Source organism: Hypomesus nipponensis, chromosome 17, assembly GCF_054491055.1.
Source record: "Hypomesus nipponensis isolate SF chromosome 17, ASM5449105v1, whole genome shotgun sequence".
Lineage (NCBI taxonomy): Eukaryota > Metazoa > Chordata > Actinopteri > Osmeriformes > Osmeridae > Hypomesus > Hypomesus nipponensis.
The window spans coordinates 4300825-4321904 of NC_140377.1; the positions used below are offsets into that span (position 1 = coordinate 4300825).

General features: G+C 48.0%; 1 protein-coding gene across 1 annotated transcript in view; it reads right to left on the minus strand.

The window, feature by feature from the left end:
• Nucleotides 1-5278: 5278 nt before the first annotated feature.
• The window catches only part of znf385c (zinc finger protein 385C), an 87487-nt gene continuing 71685 nt past the window's right edge, over nt 5279-21080 (minus strand). The window contains exons 4-11 of the mRNA XM_084678848.1: nt 18025-18135; nt 14561-14759; nt 10060-10087; nt 9707-10029; nt 9417-9604; nt 7960-8058; nt 7309-7398; nt 5279-6842 (exon numbers count right to left, since the gene is read on the minus strand). Of these exons, the coding sequence (XP_084534974.1) occupies nt 6615-6842; nt 7309-7398; nt 7960-8058; nt 9417-9604; nt 9707-10029; nt 10060-10087; nt 14561-14759; nt 18025-18135 (1266 nt within the window). The 3' untranslated portion in view covers nt 5279-6614. The remainder of the gene's footprint in view (nt 6843-7308; nt 7399-7959; nt 8059-9416; nt 9605-9706; nt 10030-10059; nt 10088-14560; nt 14760-18024; nt 18136-21080) is intronic.

A 21080-nucleotide genomic window follows, 5' to 3' on the forward strand; every position in this document is an offset into this window, starting at 1 on the left:
TTCTCAAGTTGCTTCTTTTTTATTGATAAACATGCAACACATATATTGTGTGTGTGTTTTAATTGGGCATCCTTAATATTTTTTGGAAGTCCAAGACTATAGGATGTGTGATTACAGTTAGCAGAACTTTTTCTACCTCTCTAGTCCTAACACATCGAGAACGAAAGGAAATGATCAAAGCAGTGTGACAGAGTGACATTTAATCATACACGGGACTCCACGGGTAAAGTTCCGGATTATCTCGAGTGACATCGAATTACTGTGACCAGCAGAGGTCTCTCCTCTCCCTAAGGATATAAAGACTCCCTCCACCTTCCTATCAGGGGAGTGGGAAGCACTCCTAAGAAAGGAAGAGGGATTTTCAATGCCTACTGTAAAAACATGGAGTAAGAATTAGCGAAGTTCAGGAGGATGAAACACCCTGCAGTTCACACATCACAGCTCCCATCTGCCACCTCCCCCCCACACACCTTTTACTATCACTTAGAAACCTGACACATCAGCTAATCCAATGTATAACTCATGTATGACACATAGATCTCAATGCCATGCACTCTGAGCAGGTTTTCACCGTTTGTGTTCTGGTGGCATATTCCTCTCAGGTGGCAAAATTCAAATGCAAAGAAACAGATGTAGGCTTTGGGCCCTGTGGCAAATGAAGCAGGGCCAAATAACAAGAAAGTCAGAGAAGTTTAAACGGAATAAATTAATCTGCCAGTAGCTCAACGTGGAGTAGCTGACTGGAAAGGTTAATGTAAGCTAATGAGAAAAAGGTAATGAAACGTGTCTGAAATAAATACTTCACTGACCTTCCTTTTACCCAAGAATGATCGTGTTGTTTTTGTGACAGTTCACTTATTAGAAAAAGGTATGCCTTGGATCGTTGTGAAACAGACCAACACATTAACACCAATGTCAAGTCTCTACATGTCAAGTTCAAACTGAAGTACTGGTGTATGGGACTTCAACTCTTAATATATTACCTGCTTATGTGTTGCACATGTCTGCACAATAAAGTGTTTCACCTGCTATATTGACCTTCGGAAGAAATGTGACCCTAACGGTGCCATTTGATGTACACGCCCTGCACACTACAAACCAGAGAGCAGTGACCTGTCCCTACCATGATTTATGATCCAGCTTACCAGAAAGTCCGGAGCGGCCACAAAATGAGTCATTTCCCCAAGGATGTTGCAGAGAGAAAAGAAAAAAAGCAATGTCCTGTTATCTCTAGCCTGACAGTCTTCCGAGTGCCATTTTAAAAACACAAAACCCATAGCCACGATTCCAGCGAAGGCTCCACCCCTCTCTTGGGACATAAAGCTAATGGGATAGCAACCCCCCTACCCACCTCTACATAGAGACTATTTATTTTCAAGCTGTCAGTTTCTACTGTGACCCTCTAATCGCACTGTTTCTCCCCAACACTAGGTCATCTAGAGGTTTATGATATGAGGATTTATATGGAGTGAAGATGATGCAGCCCCTGTTTGAAATGAATATCCATCTCTACGGTTGGACAGTTCTTTCAATCTGACCTAAGGTGATTAAAGGGTAGACTTTCATCATTAAAAGACACAATAAATCACTGAGTGACATTTAAGTGATTGTTCTTTTTTCTCCAACTTAACCACCACCTAGAAAATAACAATACCGTTGAAGACAAGAGGCAAAGTTATGTAAGTATATTGGATATTGTTAACCTGTGTAATTATGAATAAAAATTTTTTTTCCAAATAAGTGAACGAGACTGTCAATATATAGTGAGCTTAAATAGTGTGACATTTGCAATCCAATAAAGCAATAAATAATGACACCGGAAGTGGAAGATCTAATTGATTTATTTCACTCTCGAGCCTGTCTTTTTGTCTCTCTCACATTTTATGTTGAACTTTGCATTATCTATACATACTGAAATAAAAACATTTAAGCAAATAACATCTTATCAAAATATCTTCCCTTCACCTTACAATTCCTGTGGTACATCATAAAGTCATGGTAGTAAAATGTACAATAAACACGTGACAAAGGCAATACAATAAATATTGGCCATGTCCCCTTATAAGTTATTGTTATTTTCTTGTACATCATCATCATCACCATTCATGTTCTGTGATGCCTGTTTGCTTTGAATTGAACACAACCAGTCACTGATATTGATATGTACTGTACAGCTGAACCCATGTCCTTGTAGAAGGAGAACAGAGGAAGGAGTGAGGGGGCGGAGCCCTACAGCACGTGTCACACGTCTGTGTCACACAGAGTCGTTAAACACATCAATGCCACTGTCATTGAAAGGAGAAGGTCGGGCAAGGTCATCGTGTCCTTCTGCCAGTCCAGACCCTGGCTTTAGTCACAGTTATGGATTATTTGAAGAAATGTTTCCCCTGTTTGACACCAGGGGAGATTTTGTGCTTATCTGATGTTTCCACAAGGGGAGCATTGGCATGAGAACAACACACTGTCCATTGTCATGGGGATAGGCTCACCTTCATACGAACAAGGGCGCAGAAACGCAAATAAACAAGCTAATTGAGAAACGCACAGAATGATTGGATGTTACAGCACACCACAGTCCAAACAGTAGAGTGACAGATGCTCATTTGATTGGCATTATCATAGCAAGGGCAGCAGACGCTCCTCAGAGACGACAAGAGCACATTAACCCAGAGGGAGGGGCTACATCTGGACACAGGGGACAGAGCAGGGGGGAGATACAAGCTATAAGGTACAACACTGACATGGGATGTTCCGGAATCCAGTTGGATTCCATGGCATTGTTCGGAACCTAATTTCTCTCTCACGAGCGTCTGGATCCACACCAGTCCAAGTGGGATGGTTCAGTATAGCCATCTGTGGGGACTATGCTGCAGATAAGGAGATTATAGAAGGCTCTAAAGTATAACAGCATCTCATCTTTGTTCCTTGGCACAGAGATCCTCACGCGTCAATGATTCAAAAGCACTCAGCTAGGACAGAAGCAACTGTAGAAGATCTCGGCAGTGAGGAGATTTTGACTGCCAAAAGTAACAGATGAGAAGCACTGGTGTAATTTCTGTCACCTACGCCGATTTAGGGACGAGGGACTATCAAATATACACAGGCAGCCATTTCCGACAGGCCGCCACCCAGCAATCATCGTGGAGCATCCATGTAGCCATTCAAGATAAATAACTGGGCCAGCAGAAATATGCAAAAATGCTTTCTTGACACACTCCAATTCCTTTACAGAATCTCAAATCATATGCACTTCTTTATCATGTAGTACCATTAAATATCCTTCTTACAGTGTATTCCCCTTCTTAAGACTCCCTTTTGGCCACACACACCTTTATTGCTAAAATAACATCAAAGTATAGCATAGACCTATGCTGCCACGGGGCTTTGTTTTCATCTACTGTGCCACTTTGCTTTGAGTATGGCTCTCGGATTGGCTTCAAGACAGAGCTGTACTAGTCATTTAGCTCCCACGGTAACTCTAACTGTGCACAGTGATCCAGTAAAAAGGTGCAATACGCACAAACCCACGACTCCAATACATACTGTCCTAAGAGCGACATAAAGGATATAACCAGCCACATCCTGTGTCCTGCTGCAGGGCTGCATGGCTGTTATTTTAACCTCCGGAGTGAGCAGACCTGCAGCAACAGCCTGTATAGGACTTCCTGAATGTATTGTCCTAAAGCAGAAATGTCCAGTACAGAAATGTTCATGTACTGCTGAAGGTGGAGCCCTGAGAAGGCCAAGGACTTAACAGAGGTTAGAAAATCCCATTAGAGGAGGCCTGTGTATTCCATATCTGTTGTTTCATTGGCTGTTAAATCAACCTTTAGTTCAACTCCAGAGACAAAATAAATCACCCAATCACTTCGTTTGAACATTTGTCTCTTGTAAAAAAAAAAAAAAAAGAAAACAAGTAAAAAAACAAAAAACAATTGCGAACAAGCAAAGTATTTTCCTTTTCCTTTTACAGCATATTCCTACTGTACATTCGGTACAGTACACAGACAGAAACTATTCTCCCCCTAGTATAGCAATTCATCGTAATACAGATAGAACAATAGTATTATCCACTTTAATAAAATCTCTATATTTACTCTATAGATTCTACATATACAATTTGACTTAAAATGTCTTTATTTCAGAGAATTTCCCATTGAATGATTAAGAAACAAATAGAGGAGATCATAGGCTGGTTCACTGAGAGGTGAGACTGAGGGAGAATCACGACGCTATGGCAAGGAGGACTTGGTGGCTTCGTATTCCCAACTAACTAAAAGCTTCTGAGATGTAGAGCAGCACGACTGGATGGCTATTACAAGGTCTTCAAGACAGATGGCACTACTGCATCACACACTATACATCGCACTGAGGGAACAACAGAAATGCATAGGATTGTTCTTCATTTCAATGTCGCTAAAGCAGAGAGCAGAGGAAATGGATACGTGTGGTGTTTGGAAAGAAAGACTTGGTGTTTTGTAAAGTGTTTGAGATATTTGGTGAGACAGTGCGGAGGGATTGAAAGGGGTAGGAGGAGGGAGGGGCATGGTAATATGTGTCGATGCAGCACTTATCCTTCCATAATGTTGTTTTGTCACTTGAATCTATATGAATGTTCTCCCCGGGTCCTCTTCAGAAGGTGAAACACAGCAGCGTCAACAGATCAAACTGAAGCATCCTCTCCACTGTACAATAGCCGCTATTTATGGATCAGGCAGGCACAGCTGCACACCATGAGATTGTGATTGACCATCAAGGGCAGGACCATCAGAACACTGTACATGACTCTTAAGTGACTTTCTGCTGTGTGGGAGTTTAATGGAGCCAAGATTCAGATAGACTAAAGCCAACTCTCATTATTGTCTCACACTGAAAAAATATTAAAGTAAACGTATTGGATGTATTGCTTAAAATGGACACAATATGAAACTCATGACCTGCCCGAGTCATGGTACAGATTTGTAATTAAAACTTGATTGTTCTGTTGATATCAAAATGCTTTGTCAAATATGTGAGATTATCAAAGCACCCAGAACAGCTTAAAAGAAGAGAAAAAAAATAACATGTATATATTTTTCCATTGCTTTTCTAAGTACCTACACTTTTTTTTAAGGTGCTTTTTAATGTGGTTGCCATGCCATGGTGCTTAGTCCTCATCCCTGCCTGGTGAGGAGATTGACATGGGATACCCATCAGACTTACTATACCCCAACCCTCCATTACCCACATATATCTGAACCATGCTGGGGGAGTGTGAGGGGGAGGGGGGGGTCTGCCAAGTCATTTCCTCCCCTTTGTTTTGTGGTGGGGAGAAATTGTCATCCTTTTCTCCTCATCAGTGTCTGCCGAGGCAATCGTGGCAGAGAAAATGAATGGCGAGGATGAGGGGAGGACGGTAGGGGGAAAAAAATATTCAGTTTAATCACCAGCGTGGATGAATGCAGTCGTGGTAGATTATAGATCTTAATATACCGCGAGACATCTCCTTTTTTTAGACTGGCAAGGTGAGAACAGAGACAGTAAGAACACAGCAGCGGCTGAACAACAGAAATCATACAACAGAGCAAAGGTCTTTATCAAGCCACATCTGCAGCTTGCAACAAAATCAAGTTGACAACCTGACCTTTTCAGGACCTTAATGAGTGCTTCATCCAAGGGATGCAGGGTAAAATGAGTTATGAAAGGCCATGTTTGGATGTGAGTCAGAGCGAAAAAGAGAGGAGAGAAAGGGCTTAATCATCTAATCAGCACATTAATTCAGGGCTGCGAGTAACAAAAGAGCCCAAGCAGCAAGGTTGGGAGAAGGATGTTGCTGCAATATCACCTCTGTGGTCGAAAAAGCCGTTGGCTTTTGTGGCAGCACAGCTTGTACAGTGTTTCTTGAAGTATGTGTGTCCCGGACGTGTGTCTGGTGTTGATGGAGGTGTATTAGAATAGAAATCCCACCACCACGACCCTGATTGCTTTAAGGATCTGAGGAAGAGTGTGTGAATCCCCCTCGACAAGATGACATACGTCTTCACTGAGACAGAAGGATAACTTGGGCTCACTTGCCCTCTGTGACATTGCTTGTAAAAAAGGGCTATACAAATAAAACGTGATTTGATTCGACTCGCTTCCATGACCTCAATAATGTCAACCTGCTATAAAAGATAACTTAGAAGCAAAGAAAAGTTACTTTGCCAGGCATCAAGTAAAGGGACCTTATTTTGTGGCAACCACACTAAACATACATCTACACTTTTAGATTTTTGTTCTCTAATAAATTACACAATAATATGAATCATCCAAACCATTTCAACCCATGAAATGGCTGTAAAAGACACTCCTTATACCGGTCACTTCCTGGAGGTGTGTCCTGTTTCTTGGGCCACCACAGAGGGCGTCAAGGGGAGGCAGGACTTTGGCCTGGGGGGTGTGTCATCCATGCCAGGAGCCACCAGTCGGTCCCATACCCCTCTGGGGCCCAAGGTTAGTGTGCTTACTTGCTCCCTCCATCCTGGCTCTGGCAGGCTGCATAGTTTGCGGTGGCCCTTATCGTGTGGGTCACAGTAATGGAGGCTGGGGGCTGGTAGAGGGACAGGGTGGAGTTCAGAGGGACAGGGGCCATGTCATTAGTAAGGAGAGAAGATGATGGGGGTGTGAGTGGCCCTCAGGGGCCCCGGGGCAGGCCGGAAGAGGGCCGGGCCCAAAAAGGGTGTCTGGATGAAGGTTGCAGTGCCTGGGTGGCGGAGGGCAAGCGGATTGGCTGCCATTGTGCACAGAGTGGGTGTGTTGAGGGGGCTTGGCAGAAATCCAGTGGTCAGGCTCTTGGCCAGTTGCTTCTGCAAGGCCAGTTTGGTCTGGGGGAGAGATAGATATAGAGAGAACGAGAGAGAAAGAGAAAGAGAAAGAGAGAGAGAGAGAGAGATAAAAAAAAAGTAGATACACAGAGGCTCATTTCCATTTCATTTCACATTTGCTCAAAGAAGTGTACACATTTACTCAGCAAACATGTTTCCGACAAACCTAGCTCTTCTTGCACACAGTTACCTGGGCTAAACACACTCGTGCACAAGCCCTCTTGAATAGCATCGCCAGCCCCCCCCCCCCCCGGGGTCTGTCTGAAGACTTCCCTCACAAACACGTCCTCGTAGACACACGGCACAGGCGCTCAACTACAACACAGACAGGCTCCGACCATTCAAAAACACATGATTCACATTTCCATAGCACCATGAGCCTCTGCTTCGGCTCATTCCCGTGCCCCCTGACCAGGCGTGCTGGCTGGCCAGCCCAGTCCAAGCCCCTCCTTCCCCCGGCACTGACCTGAGAGGAGAGGGAGGCCAGGTTGTACTGGCTGAACACTTTCTTCATGGCAGACACGGCCCCACCTGCGTAGCCACTCCATCTCACGTTCTGTAGGGTCGCGGGGCAGGGGCCAAGAGGAAGGATGAGGAGGAAGATGGTTGTTGGGAGGGGGGCGGGGGGGGGGGGGGGGGGAATTGGGGAAATTCACACAGGACAGGAGCACAGAAGTGATTAGTTGACAGTGCTGATTCAGAGTGCTGTTGTCGGCACTCGTCAGCGGGGCTAATGGCGGGGCTATTTGAGCCTTGTTTGAGAGGCAGGGGAGTCATTGGGCACGACAGAGCAGTGTGCTGAACCTCTCTGACACACAGGCATGCTGGCTCACCAAGACTGGCAACCCCTCGAGGGGAAGGAAAGAAGGAGTGTGTGTTTGTGTGTGTGTGCGTGCGTTGTGTGTGTGTCTGACTGAGTGAGTGGACGTCGGTGTTGGGGGTCAATTCAATTTGTTTTCAGTCAATTCTGCAAACCGAGAGGAATTTATTTGAGAATGTATACATTTTTATCAAGTAAAAAAATGTGATACTATAATACGTAAGCATATCCATGAGTCTGTCTGCCAGCATTGAGTATTTGCAAGTGTATGTGTAGATGTGTGTGTGTGTGTCTCACCGCTAAGCTGGAGCTGGGCTGGGTCTTAGTGTGGGGGCTGAATTTGGGTTTGGGGGGTTTGCCTGCCAGCCGGTCCTTATGTCTCCTGCTGTTCATGTGCTGGGGAGATCAGGAGAGATGACTAACATCAGTCTGAGGCACAGGAGAACCACACTGATCAACAACCATAAGTCATCACTTCCTGTGTGTCTGACTTAAAGTTCCGATGACTAATGTGAGCGACCTGGCCATACATCCAACACGTGGAGCTGTACTGAAAAGCATTCCTTTTACATCATCTCTGACTGTACGTTTCTGAACTATATGTCACTCCTCTTCCAGCTAACACATTGGACTGCACATTGGATCGATTGTCCTCCATCTTTTCCCTGACCTGTGTGAGCGAGCGTTCACATCTTCACAGACCATTCCACAGCACAGAAGATGCATTCAGTGACCATCACAATGATAGCAATTATCAACATGGAAACAGGATGTCATGAACGTATATATATATATGCCAACGGAACCACATCATAAACACCTTTGACGTCAATATCTTACATTAACGCGTTGCAAATAGCCCTGAAAGATTGAAAGCCTGAACAGTCCTTATTAAAATTCATGATACCATCACACCTTTATATCTGTCTAATGTGGCAAATGTAATTACTCTATGAAAGTATGCCATTTTAACATGATCCTTCAAATAGCTTTAAGCTTCAAGTCTATGTCAATCAAACCGGGCTGATTCAAGCACACACATTTCCATTGCAGGCTCATTTCAAGCACTGCCATACCCTTACCCTTCATCAGAACTCTGCATGAGAACTGAATGAGATTATTGCTACATTGCTCTCCTCATTATGGGCGCTCGGCTATGTTTTAAAGGCGGAGGGATGGGGGAGTGTGACATTAGAGATAAGTTTGTCTTTGTACAAAATGGCGCATGATTAGGCCATGAGGATGTTAAAGACAGAGGGATGAGGTAGTTATGGTAACTTTTTTTTCTTCCCTTTTTTCCTCTCAGAGGCAGCAGAACGGCTAGGCATGAAACCATGTGATTGGAGTCATCTCAGTTTAACACTCTCTCCCAGGGGGAAACATCTATAATCTCTAACACGAGCTACTACTCACCACCTTCTTTTCAAGCTGCTAACTTCAGACGCACCAAAAGAAAAGATGCTATCTAAGTCCAGCTTCTATGCTCAAAATCCTTTTTCAGAACCACTCATCATTTTATTCAGAAAGGGACCATAAACCAACCACTATGCACAATACTGTGTGGAGGAGGATTTAAACCCTGAACGTCTCAGATGCTATCCCCTCGGAATAAATGTGGTGAGCCAATGAGAGATCCTTCTTCTCCCCCTCTCCCCCTGTGCCCCCATCCTCCCTCTCCCCCTGTGCCCCCATCCTCCCTCTCCCCCTCTCCCCCTGCACCCCCAGCCTCCCTCCTCTCTCTCCTTCCCCCTCACCTGGCTGAGCTGGGTTTCAGAGTTGACGTAGATCTCGCAGACCTCACACTGGAAGTTCTTGCTGGGCACCCCCACGCTGCCCTTGCTGCCCAGGCGCTTGGTCTTACAGGCCGAGCGCGCGGCCACCACCTTGCCCCTGCGCCTGGGCTGCACGCTCTGCCCCTCCAGCATCAGCTTGTGCTTCGTACCTGGGGGAGGGAAGAGGGGGGGGGCGGGGCGGAGAGGTGTCACTCTGGGTAACAACGCGCAGTCCAGTGGCGTTTTCTCCAGCGCCGATGTATGGTACGTACCGCTGTTGTGCGCCTCTAGCTGGGAAGTGGAGTTGACCGTGACCTTGCAGACGGGACAGTGAAGGTGGAGCTTGTTCTTCTTGCTGTCCTTCTCTTCGTCTGTGCCGCGCTCCCCGTCTGTGCTGGAGCTGTCTGGCTGGCTGGCGGACTCCGGGGCGGGGCCCGGGACCTCGGGGAGGCTGGCGTCGGAGGCGGTCTCAGAGATCTGGGAGGAGGGGGACACCTGCTGTGGGGACGGGGTGGCCAGCTCCAGGGTTGACGCCTCCGAGACGGGCGTCAACAAGACGGAGCCTCCAGGGCTGTCCTCCAGCTTCCCCTCCAGGCTGCTGGGGGGCTCATCCAGCACTTCCTGCTTGGCCGGCTCCAGGTTAGCCTGCAGGCCTGTGGGGAGAGGGGAGACGTGGAGGCGATTAGACACATCTAAGTCATATACTGTAGCTGTCCTCCTCTCCTCCTCCTGACACTGTGTTTGTATTTAACACGGCACTTTGATAAGGCAGCTTTGAGTTTTGGATAATAATTTAAAAAAAGAACATCTAAATCATTCTTTAATTATGTTTTTTTTTGTTTGGCTTGGGAAATTTACAACGACGAATACCTCACAATATGGATCTATCTTCATACGCCAGCTTTTTGGCATTTCAGATAAAATATTAGCGTTTGTTTTAAACCATGTGGAACAGACTACATTAATGCCGCTAGAGTAAATGCCATCCTAGCCTCCTCCCTCCCCCCCCCCCCCCCCCCGAATCCGTACAAATATCAAGTGAAGGTCCCAAGGCACGGTCAATATAAACAAACCCATCAACTGCATGGCACAGCCGATAACTCACTGGAGCTCCATTACCCCCATCTTGGCTCCCCCAACACAACACACCATGCCCTCCACCCCCATGGGAGTCACACCCTTTCAGCTTTACCCCACAGCTACGCTGGATCAATTTCATTTACTCCCCCCCCCCCTCTCTCTCTCCACACCCTCCACAATCCTACTCGGTCCATTGATTTTCTCTTTTAAGCCCCAGAGTAAGTTCATCACGGAGATAAGGGTCTTCCTTTTCTCATTTCTGGTGGAGAAAAGGGGGTTGAGATTAGACGGTCCTTTCTCCGTAATGAGAGTGACCCCCCTTTGAGGGTTCAGGCACCCCCCAGCAAGGGTTTGGTACGATCCGGATATATGTAAAAGACAAAGATCAGGACACCTGAGAAGACTCTGGAGGGGAGTGATGTTAATCCCTGGAATTAGCAGGAGTCCTACAGAGGAGGACATAGAGACATGTCTCACTGGTAGACCAGAGGCCTTACAGCATGAAAGACTCCATTCAGCAGGTAAATGGTTTATGTTTCCATGTGCAGGATGTTTCTCTTTGGGAAGTTGTACTCAAAACCGAAGCGTTGAGCGGTAAAGCCCGTCTCTGAATTCCACTTCAAATAAACGAAAGACGTTGAAAAAAGCTAGTCACGCACAAAAAGGGGGGTGTAGATACAGATGCAGCTATATATGATATGATAATGCTGTTGACAGATAGCGGCCCGGCGTTATGACACAGACCGTCTCAGATAAACACCAGGGCTTCTCTCAGACAACACCTCCACTCTCTGTGCTTGTCACTCAACCCAAATGCTCCCCGACTGTGTGAAGGGAATGGCTGCCACTATGATTGGCAGACTGTCAGCCCACAGGCCAGAGTATCTGCAACAGACAGCCCACCCCCCCCCCCCCCCCCACCACCCCCTCAGCCCGTCTGAGAAGTTGACCTCTTCTGCTCCTGCCAGGCAAAGCATCGATGTTCAGATCGATCGTCTTGTTGCGAGTCATTAGCTTAATTTTACCATGAAAAGCGCTTGATCAAAGCCCTAACAGTCCAATTAAAACAGACAGGCTTAGAGTGTAAACGTAGCAGTATTTGGAACGCCTGGGGTAAACAGAGTATATCGATCCAGTTACTGATTCAACATAGGCTACCATTAGGATGTGTACTGCATTCGTATATTCCTACTGGAAGACTTTTGAACATGCACGTTCTCTTAAGAGTGAAGACATTCATGCTCGTTGAGCCACACACACACACACCACAATTCACACACCAGCTTGACCTACATGAATCCATGGTCCAAGGTAAAAGCTCCCTTCCTTGGAGGAAATTCAGACAGTAACTGACTGCTCCAGGGAGTCACTGTCTCCCAGGAGAAACAGGGCAATCACAGCAGGAGGTGATGGTTGTCACTGATGATGATTCAGGATCAATGATGATTCAGGACCCCCCCCCCCCCACCCCATCAGGATACTTTTAGTTTCAAACAAAGTCTGTACAAGTCTGTTCGCCTCTCAGCTACCAACATGCACACGCTGATCTCTCCCCTCTGCCCTGTCCTTCCAGTCGATTTTGCACTTCAATGAATTTCTTTTGCACCGCTGCCGTGTTTACAATGGCATTTGCACAGCTCTACGACATCTACTCCCTCATACATAATGCAAACTTGTACACGCGAAGATCGTTTGATCTCAAGAGTGTTTTTAAGACTGTAAGCATAATCATATAACCACACAGCATATGGACGATATTGTGTCTTGCTATGTGTGTACAGTGTGTTTATTAGACTGCGCGCCTGCCCCGGCGTGCCCCTCTGCGCTGCATTGTTTCATCAAAGCAGCAGGTCTTCTCTTGTGGCTGCATGTTGTAATAATGACAATAACATTGAATTGAGTTTCCCTTACCTGTCAGACACAATGAGTACTGTTGACTAGGGGGCTGGCCCTTTCTTCACGCTCAACCACAACAATATAAGAAGGCTGGCTTGTTGATTGAGCTACCTCACAGTTTTCAAGAGGAACTTCATCGTTAGTGCTTCCTAGGTCTTTCCAGGCTCGCGCTGGCGTTTAACACGGCCCCACTGTCTGTCATCAGGCAGTTTCATGGCAGACGCAACTAATTTCATGATGTTCATTTGGAACACTCTCCCATTACAGGTTGGCATTGTGATGTGCGCCATCACTGGCTCGCTCTGCTGCCTTTCAATTTCACATCAGACCAATCACACAATTGGGCTTATTAAAGAGCGTTCCTCCTCGCAAAATTGCCTTGGAACTGTAAAATTATTCACAACATAAAAACCAGCTACGGCTTATCTACTCCCTCTTTCTACCCATCTCCCTTTCTCTCTACCCTCCCTCCCTCCCTTTCTCTCTACCTTCCCTCCTTCCCTTTCTCTCTACCCTCCCTCCCTCCTTCCCTTTCTCTCCTCCCCTCCTCCCCTCCTCCCCTCCTCCCCTCCTCCCCTCCTCCCCTCCTCCCTCCCTCCCTCCCTCCCTCCCTCCCTCCCTCCCTCCCTCCCTCCCTCCCTCCCTCCCTCCCTCCCTCCCTCCCTCCCTCCCTCCCTCCCTCCCTCCCTCCCTCCCTCCCTCCCTCCCTCCCTCCCTCCCTCATTCATTTCATCTTATCTCTCATTTTTCAACAAATCATTTATTTTCCTTCCCACCGTTGCCTCCCCCCCTTTCAGACCTTGCTTTGCGGCGACGGAATATTAAAATGAGATTTGATGAGAGCGTTATCTGCCTCCAGCCTTTTGTCCAGTCCCCTCTCTGAGAGGAAGAGAGGCAGTTAGTGTTCAGGGTGGGGAGGTGGTAAAGTATAGACTGTCTCAACCCACTACCTTCATATCTCTCCTCTAATATTCCCTCTAGCATCATAGGGCCTTTTGAAATTCAAGTCTGATAACTCCTTCTCTGGGCAGAGGAGCTGAAGAGGAGAGATGAAGAGAGAGAGAGATAGATAGAGAGAGAGAGAAGGTAGAAGAGGGTTGAGAAAGGAGATCAGTCTACCATCCTGTAGCCCATCATTGAGTAAATGAGTCCTGGCAATCTTAATGTGGAACATGGATAAAGAAGCTCTCCACTGGCATCATAGAAAAGCAAGTGCTTTGATGATTCCTTCATGTTTGTAAGTCTTGTTCAACAGACACCGCCCTTCCATTTATCCAAAGCATTCAGATCGAGGAGGTGGTGGAGGAGGAGAGGGGGCCGGTATGAGGAAATGGAGAGGATAGGGGCAAAGGAAACAGCCCACTGAGAAGTTGGATCGCTCTGCCCCAGTCTGTGTGTTAACAGAGTGCTGCCTCCCCAAGATGTCACGCGACCCCCCCGGCCATACAGCTTCCATACATCAACGCCACCGCAGAGTACACACCCACACAGGGCGGGGCCTAGGGACCACAAGGGGTTACGATTGGATATGTGGGGACAGTGCCATCACTTCCTCCCACCGCGCTCCTGATGTCTGTGTGTGTGTGTATAGAGGGGGGGGGGCAGGGGGAAATGGAGGCTCCTATAGCTCCACTTTCTCTTTGAGCATCAGACATCAAAAACATAAGACACATTGTAGCGGAGGGGTGGTGTGTGCGTGCTTGTGGGTGTGAATCTGTGTGTGAGAGGGAGAGAGAGTGTGAGAGCGGCAGAGAGCGAAAGAGAGAGGAGGAGAAGGGGAGAGATGAAGCGACAGCCTCCAGTGCAATGACACGGCACTGGAGGGAAAGTGATGGAGGGAGGAGTGAGGAGAGGCCAGGTGGAGGAGAGGATGGAGGGGTAGGAGACGGATGGGAGGGGATTAGATGGATGTGGGATAACTGGAGAAAAGTAATGGGGAAAAGAGATGGATGAATGGCGGGACAGCAAAGAGGAATGGGACGGGGGGGGGGGGGGAGAGGGTTACGGTTAGCGACATCCAAGACTGGAGCGTCGTGACGGTGGTCATCAGAAATGGGATGAGAAGATGAACACCTGAGAGAGGGATACAGTGATGGGAGTGAGCGAGGCTCGTGTCGCCGCCGTACTCCAATCCTCATCCGTTAACTCACTTGTTCCTTCCATCAGGCTGGTGTCCATCAGAGCAGGCAGAGGCAGGCACTCTCCGGCTCCGGCCTTGCTCCTCTCCCGCTCCCTCTCCCTGCCCATGGAGGAAGCCTCGACGGCCCTCCGCTGCCGGTTCTTCTGGGCCTCCATGGCCTTGAGCTTGCGAGCATGTTTGTGTCCCTTATAGTGGGCTTCAGCCTGGTTCTGGAGAGGCAGACGGAGGGAACACAGACACGTGAGTCCCTTCACTCAAACCCATCGTTCAGTCCCAGAAGTGGCCATTTCTTCTGGTACATCAGACATTGGTGATGAATGAGCAGACATGCTGGGACATAATGACGGGCGCGTGTGCAAACATGCGCACACGCGCCGCCAGTGAGGAGGAGGGTCTGTTTTCACCTGATAAGAGCATTGGCACCCTGGGAGGCCAGACGTATAATTGCATGTGTAATATACAGCGAGAGAAAGCATCCCATCGCCACAACTAGCTTATTAATGTGCGCTGCAGTGCAAATGACAGGCGCACATGGTAAATCATGCAAAATATGCTCATTCATACGCACGCTCGGGCCAAAACCCACACATCCATACACACACACATGCATTCTCACAAACACACACACACACTCACAATGATATACAGTACTTTGAATAAAAAACAACCCTGCTTTTCTTTGCAGTGGAATTACATTTGCCTCAACATTTGATGATTCTCACAGTCCTGGCTGTCCCGACAGGTGAGAACAAATAGACATGGCAAGGAATCAATACAGAGAGTTCTCATTAAGGCCCGAAACAGGCTTTGAGGGGAACCTCTTCATCAGGGGAGCTTTCTGTTGCTAATACCGGGCAGGGTCTCGCTGGAATGATGGATGGAGGAGGAGAAGTAAATTATCTTCTCACTATAACCAGAATTACATGCCCTCAACCATAAACATAGGCTGCATAGTCCCCTCTTCGACACACACACACACACACACACACACACACACACACACACACACACACACACACACACACACCACAGCACAACACACACTCATCAACACACCGTGTTACTCCTAATTATGTTTCTTTCACACAAACTGAAAAATAAGTGGGTAATAGGGGTTCAGGAGTTCAATCAAGGCCTGAATATCTCATCTCAGGCACCAGATGATGCTTGTTAGGCATTACTACAGAGGCAGGACAGAGTGACGTCAGTTCCTCTCAGAGTAAGTACCTCACAACTGATCTAAGGAGACTCCTTTTTCACCATTTAAATACAAATAAACCACAAATGAGAAAGTCATCGATGAGGAGGGAAAGAGAAACTGGGCTTTAACGATAGTTTCAAAATAAGTTTGGAAATGACTCAAACTTGGCATGAAGTTACTTCTAGAGAGTGAAAGGCACTAGCCATGACATTCGGCCTATACAACACATGAACCACATATGTCCCACTGAGATGGGACAGTGTGAGATATAAGGCTGTGTGAGATGGGACAGTGTGAGATGGGACAGTGTGAGATGGGACAGTGTGAGATGGGACAGTGTGAGATGTACGGCTGTGTGAGATGGGACAGTGTGAGATGTACGGCTGTGTGAGATGGGACAGTGTGAGATGTACGGCTGTGTGAGATGGGACAGTGTGAGATGTACGGCTGTGTGAGATGGGACAGTGTGAGATGTACGGCTGTGTGAACGCTCTCGACAAATGTAATGACATTAATGCGCACAAGAGAGAAGACAGACCTGTATGACTGTCACTCATCATTACTACAAGACATGATCGCAGACCAATGCTTTGGATTTGATTTGAACAGCAACAGTTTGTTGATGGGTTTGGTTTCACGTGTCTCATATAAACTATGTTTCAATACTTTACCTGAGACATATATTAATGACCATGTAACCACAAAGTTACATATTAAAAGTGCCATTGCAGTGACAAAGGAGATGCAGGTTTTACTATGTAACACATGTAAAACGTAATTCATCCATACTTCAGGTGACCCATGTTAGGTCCATCACACTACCAATCTAGTAAACAAAATGTCCCCTATAACCTTGCCTTGTAGGTTGTTTTCGTCGAAAAAACACACTTCCAAAGCCTGTGCGCATTAATGTCATACATTTGTCGAGACCTCGAGAGCGTTCCAATTACTACCAAGTGTGACATTAGTGCACCTCACCCCATGTAGAGAGAGAGAGAGAGAGAGAGACGGAGAGAGAGAGAGAGAGACCAGCAGAGAAAGTTTCCCTGGAGCTACTAAAGAGGCGTTAAGACCTGACGCTGGCTGGTGTGTGTGTGAAGGCTGGAAAAGGGATTTGCTCTGCTGCGAGGGGAGCACGTCTGTCTGTTCAGCTCCTCTCTCCTCTCTCCCCCTCAGCTCAGCCGCTTTGTGTCTCCGCTCCTCTTTGAAGATTGTGTGTGTGTGTGTGTGTGTGTTTGTTTCTAGATGTGCTTTCGCCCAATCCTTAGGTGCAGTATGTGCCTTAAGATTTTTGATCCCCATTGTACGTTTGCTTATGTGAATGTGGATTTTGCATTGGTTCTCTGATAGTGTATGCAGCAGTTGTGTGTGTGTGTGTTGTGAGTATGTGTGTGTTGTGAGTATGTGTGTGTGTGTGTGTTTGAGGTGGCAGGCATGGAAGAAATCAAAAGAGGAGCAGAGAATGCAGCTTCCTGCAGCGGCTGCTGATTGTTTCTGCTCTTTGCTGATAAACGGCAGCTCTCCCTGCTGTCTAATCCCTCACACCAAAACAACCGCTATGTTTCTCTCTCCCTCTCTCCCTCTCTCCCTCTCTCCCCATCTCCCCCTCTCCCCCCCTCCCTCCCTCCCTCCCTCTCTCCCTCCCTCCCTCCCTCCCTCCCTCCCTCCCTCCCTCCCTCCCTCCCTCCCTCCCTCCCTCCCTCCCTCCCTCCCTCCCTCCCTCCCTCCCTCCCTCCCTCCCTCCCTCCCTCCCTCCCTCCCTCCCTCCCTCCCTCCCTCCCTCCCTCCCTCCCCCTCTCCCTCTCCCTCTCCCTCCCTCTCCCTCCCCCCCTCTCTCAGGTATGTATACAAACAGACAAACATTCACACATTAGGAAACACATTAAGAGAAAAAAAACATGCACAGAAATATCAAAACAAATAGGAGCATTCGGATTCCAAAGTAAGAATTACACTGACACAAACACACTCACACACAAAGAGAGAGGTGAGAGATAGGAGAGAGACTAAAAGCACGTCTGGACTCCCTATCACTCTGCACAGATGAGCTGCAGTGAGTAAGAAAGGGCGATAAGAGCTCAGGTAATTTGGAGCAGAGTTGTATCTTCTAAAACAACATTAAAAAAATATAAGAAGCAAAGAAACAAAGACAAACATGTTGTTGTTAAAGGCAAAGTTTCATTTTTTGCCAAATATACAAGACCCCTTGCGGAAAACAGACAAAACACGCACAGAAAAACACCACGACACGTCTCAGTTCAGTGCTGTCTCACCGTGGAGTTGAAGCGCAGGTGGCAGATGTTACAGGAGATGATCTGTTTCTTCTTGAGGGGCTGAGGGACTCCAAACGTGTGGTTGATGACTGCCTTCTGGACCGGGTCCATCTGCAGGAGACAGACACAACTCCATTACCTTTCAATCTGTCGCCTCTGACCCCCGACGCACCCCAGGCTGCCTGGGCCACCACGTCTGGTGCCGTCCCACCACACATGACCTGAACTCAGACACGGCCTCCACAGCAGCCCACTGGCAAGTGAGGAGAGGGAAACAAGGGTACAACATGATATTTTCAGAATCAGAAGGGATTTTATTCGCCATGACTGTTTGCACAAACAAGGAATTTACTTTGGCAGGGAGGTGCATACATTAAACATATTTATGAAACTTAAATATGTGGATTTCTGATCATCATTTGGATGTTTTTACACAGTTAAGACAGTGCTGGAGTCAGACTGTCTCAAGGAGAAGGTAATGTAGCAGGGTGTGGAGATTCATGATAACGTATCAGTTTAAGAGGGCACAACCTTGATCTTACCTATGGTATAGCGAGGAAAGAGTATATAACTGCAATATTCGGAGGGAATAAATTCACTTTCTAAGAGTAGGCAATAACAATGATGGAACGCCATTACACACATCATTTATTGAAATGGTAGCAAATATGGGATGAACATTGAACAGTACCTACAGGACTTGTTCTAGGTTCAGAGGTACAAACTTGAGGAAACATATCCTTTATATGTCCATGTATTGTATATAACATCTTTATGCATCTACAAAATATGGATCACTAGTTTTTATTATTTTACCATCTGCTGGATAGCAAGCTTGGCTGACACAGCCCTACGGCAAGGGAAGTTCCATTCTAACATCAAATTCAATCAACACAGTATAAAAAGACAAGCACACATCATCACACATCAATTCCTTTCATGCTTGTGCCCACATAGCAGTATGGTCCTTTCATATTGATGAAGTCTGTTTTTAGGAATGGTCCTTTGTCTTGGTTTTCCCTCCAAAACGGAGGAGACAAGGGTTGATGAATGCAGATTTCGGACACCTGGGAGGCCATTTGGTCTGATGTGGGGTGACCCCCCTCCCCCTCCCCCCCCAGCCTATTCTTGCTAAATGGAGGTGGGCCCTTGCAGGTGTGGACCAGACAAGCTGGCACCGGGGTCTCTGGTTTGCGTGACTCCGCTACGCTGATTAGGATGGCTTGATTTCATAATGACGGTTGATTTCACTGCAGTCCCCCATCAGCACAGTATCAAATTTAACAATCACCCTGAATCCCTCTACAGTCTCGCTCCCACCACCTCTTCTCCTGCCCCCCCTCCTTTCTGCTCCCCCCCCCCCCCCTGGGGCCTGGCACACTCAGTGTAACCAGACCTGTACCAGAGCTGGCACACCCGAGAGTAGGTGGTGTTGGAGCAGTGGCGGTCTAGATGGCATGGTCGCTCTCTGAAACACAAGACCGAACCGTGTTGGGTCTCGAACGCCCGAGGGGAAAACCCTGGGCCTTGTGTATTTTGGCTTCTTCAACAAAGCAGCGCAGCGCCGCAGAGCTGCTTTGCCTCTGGGAACAGACGACCTTTCCCTGAGAAGCCGGGGCAGTGCCATGGTAACCCAGCTCCTCCGCTTCCTGCCCTCTAGCCACCTTAGCAGGCCAGGCTGCACACAGCTATTTGTTTTAGGACCTAAAGAATGTGTCTATTGTCTGCCGGCAGCCATCCCAAACAGACCAGCACAAACGCACCTATTGTCCGCTCCTGCCTCCCCCCCCCCACCCCGCCCCCCCACCCCCCCACCCCACCCCCAGTCTACAGGCAGGCCCTATCTACCGCCGTGCTGCCCGGACGATGATGGAGTTTCAGGGGAGGTGCAGGGGGAGGGGGTTGGTGCTCAGGGAAGCTAGGGGCTATTTAGTTACTGAGACAGGTGCATTCATCTTTCCCCTGCACACGCCCTGAACCACGGGAGCCTCCAGGAGACTGAGGGAACACCCGAAGGGAGAGAGAGAGAGAGAGAGAGAGAGAGAGAGAGAGAGAGAGAGAGAGAGAGAGAGAGAGAGAGAGAGAGGGAGGGAGGGAGGGAGGGAGGGAGGGAGGGAGGGAGGGAGGGAGGGAGGGAGGGAGGGAGGGAGGGAGGGAGGGAGGGAGGGAGAGAGAGAGAGAGAGAGAGAGAGAGAGGAGAGAGAGAGAGAGAGAGAGAGAGAGAGAGGGGGAGGGAGGGGGAGAGAGAGAGGGAGAGAGGGAGGGAGGGGGAGAGAGAGAGAGAGAGAGAGGGGGAGGGAGGGGGAGAGAGAGAGGGAGAGAGGGAGGGAGGGGGAGAGAGAGAGAGAGGGAGGGACGGGGAGAGAGAGAGAGAGAGAGAGAGAGGGGGAGGGAGGGGGAGAGAGAGAGAGAGGGGGAGGGAGGGAGGGGGAGGGAGGGAGAGCGAGAGAGAGAGAGAGAGGGGGAGGGAGAGAGAGGCAGGGAGGGGGAGAGAGAGACAGAGAGAGGGAGAGAGAGGGAGGGAGGGAGGGAGGGAGGGAGAGGGAGACAGAAAGAGAAAGAGAGCGAGAGAGAGAGAGAGGGGGGAGAGAAAGACAGAGAGAGAGAAAGAGAGGGAGAGAGAGAGAGAGAGAGAGAGAGAGAGAGAGAGAGAGAGAGAGAGAGAGAGAGAGAGAGAGAGAGAGAGAGAGAAGGAGGGAGGGAGAGACGAAGAAGGTTGGAAGGAAAGTGGAGGCTCCCTGATTAATGTCTCAGCTGCACAGGCTGCTGCTGTGCGTTCCGGTGGCTGGGTCACGCAGCATACTCCGCACTAATCATAAATAATAGGAATCTAATACTACTCATGCTAGTTTAATGTGTGCTACAATTCTCACCGTACGATGATGTGTCTGCTCTACCCAGTGGAGAGTAATAAGCCCCCATGCAGCAGAGGCTGTATGCTAAGCCACCCTGATCCCAGCCTACAACTGAGCACCATCTTAATGCAAAGGAGTTTTGTTTTTCTTTACAGTACACATTGTTATGATACATCTTTCACACTGCTACAACTAAGCACC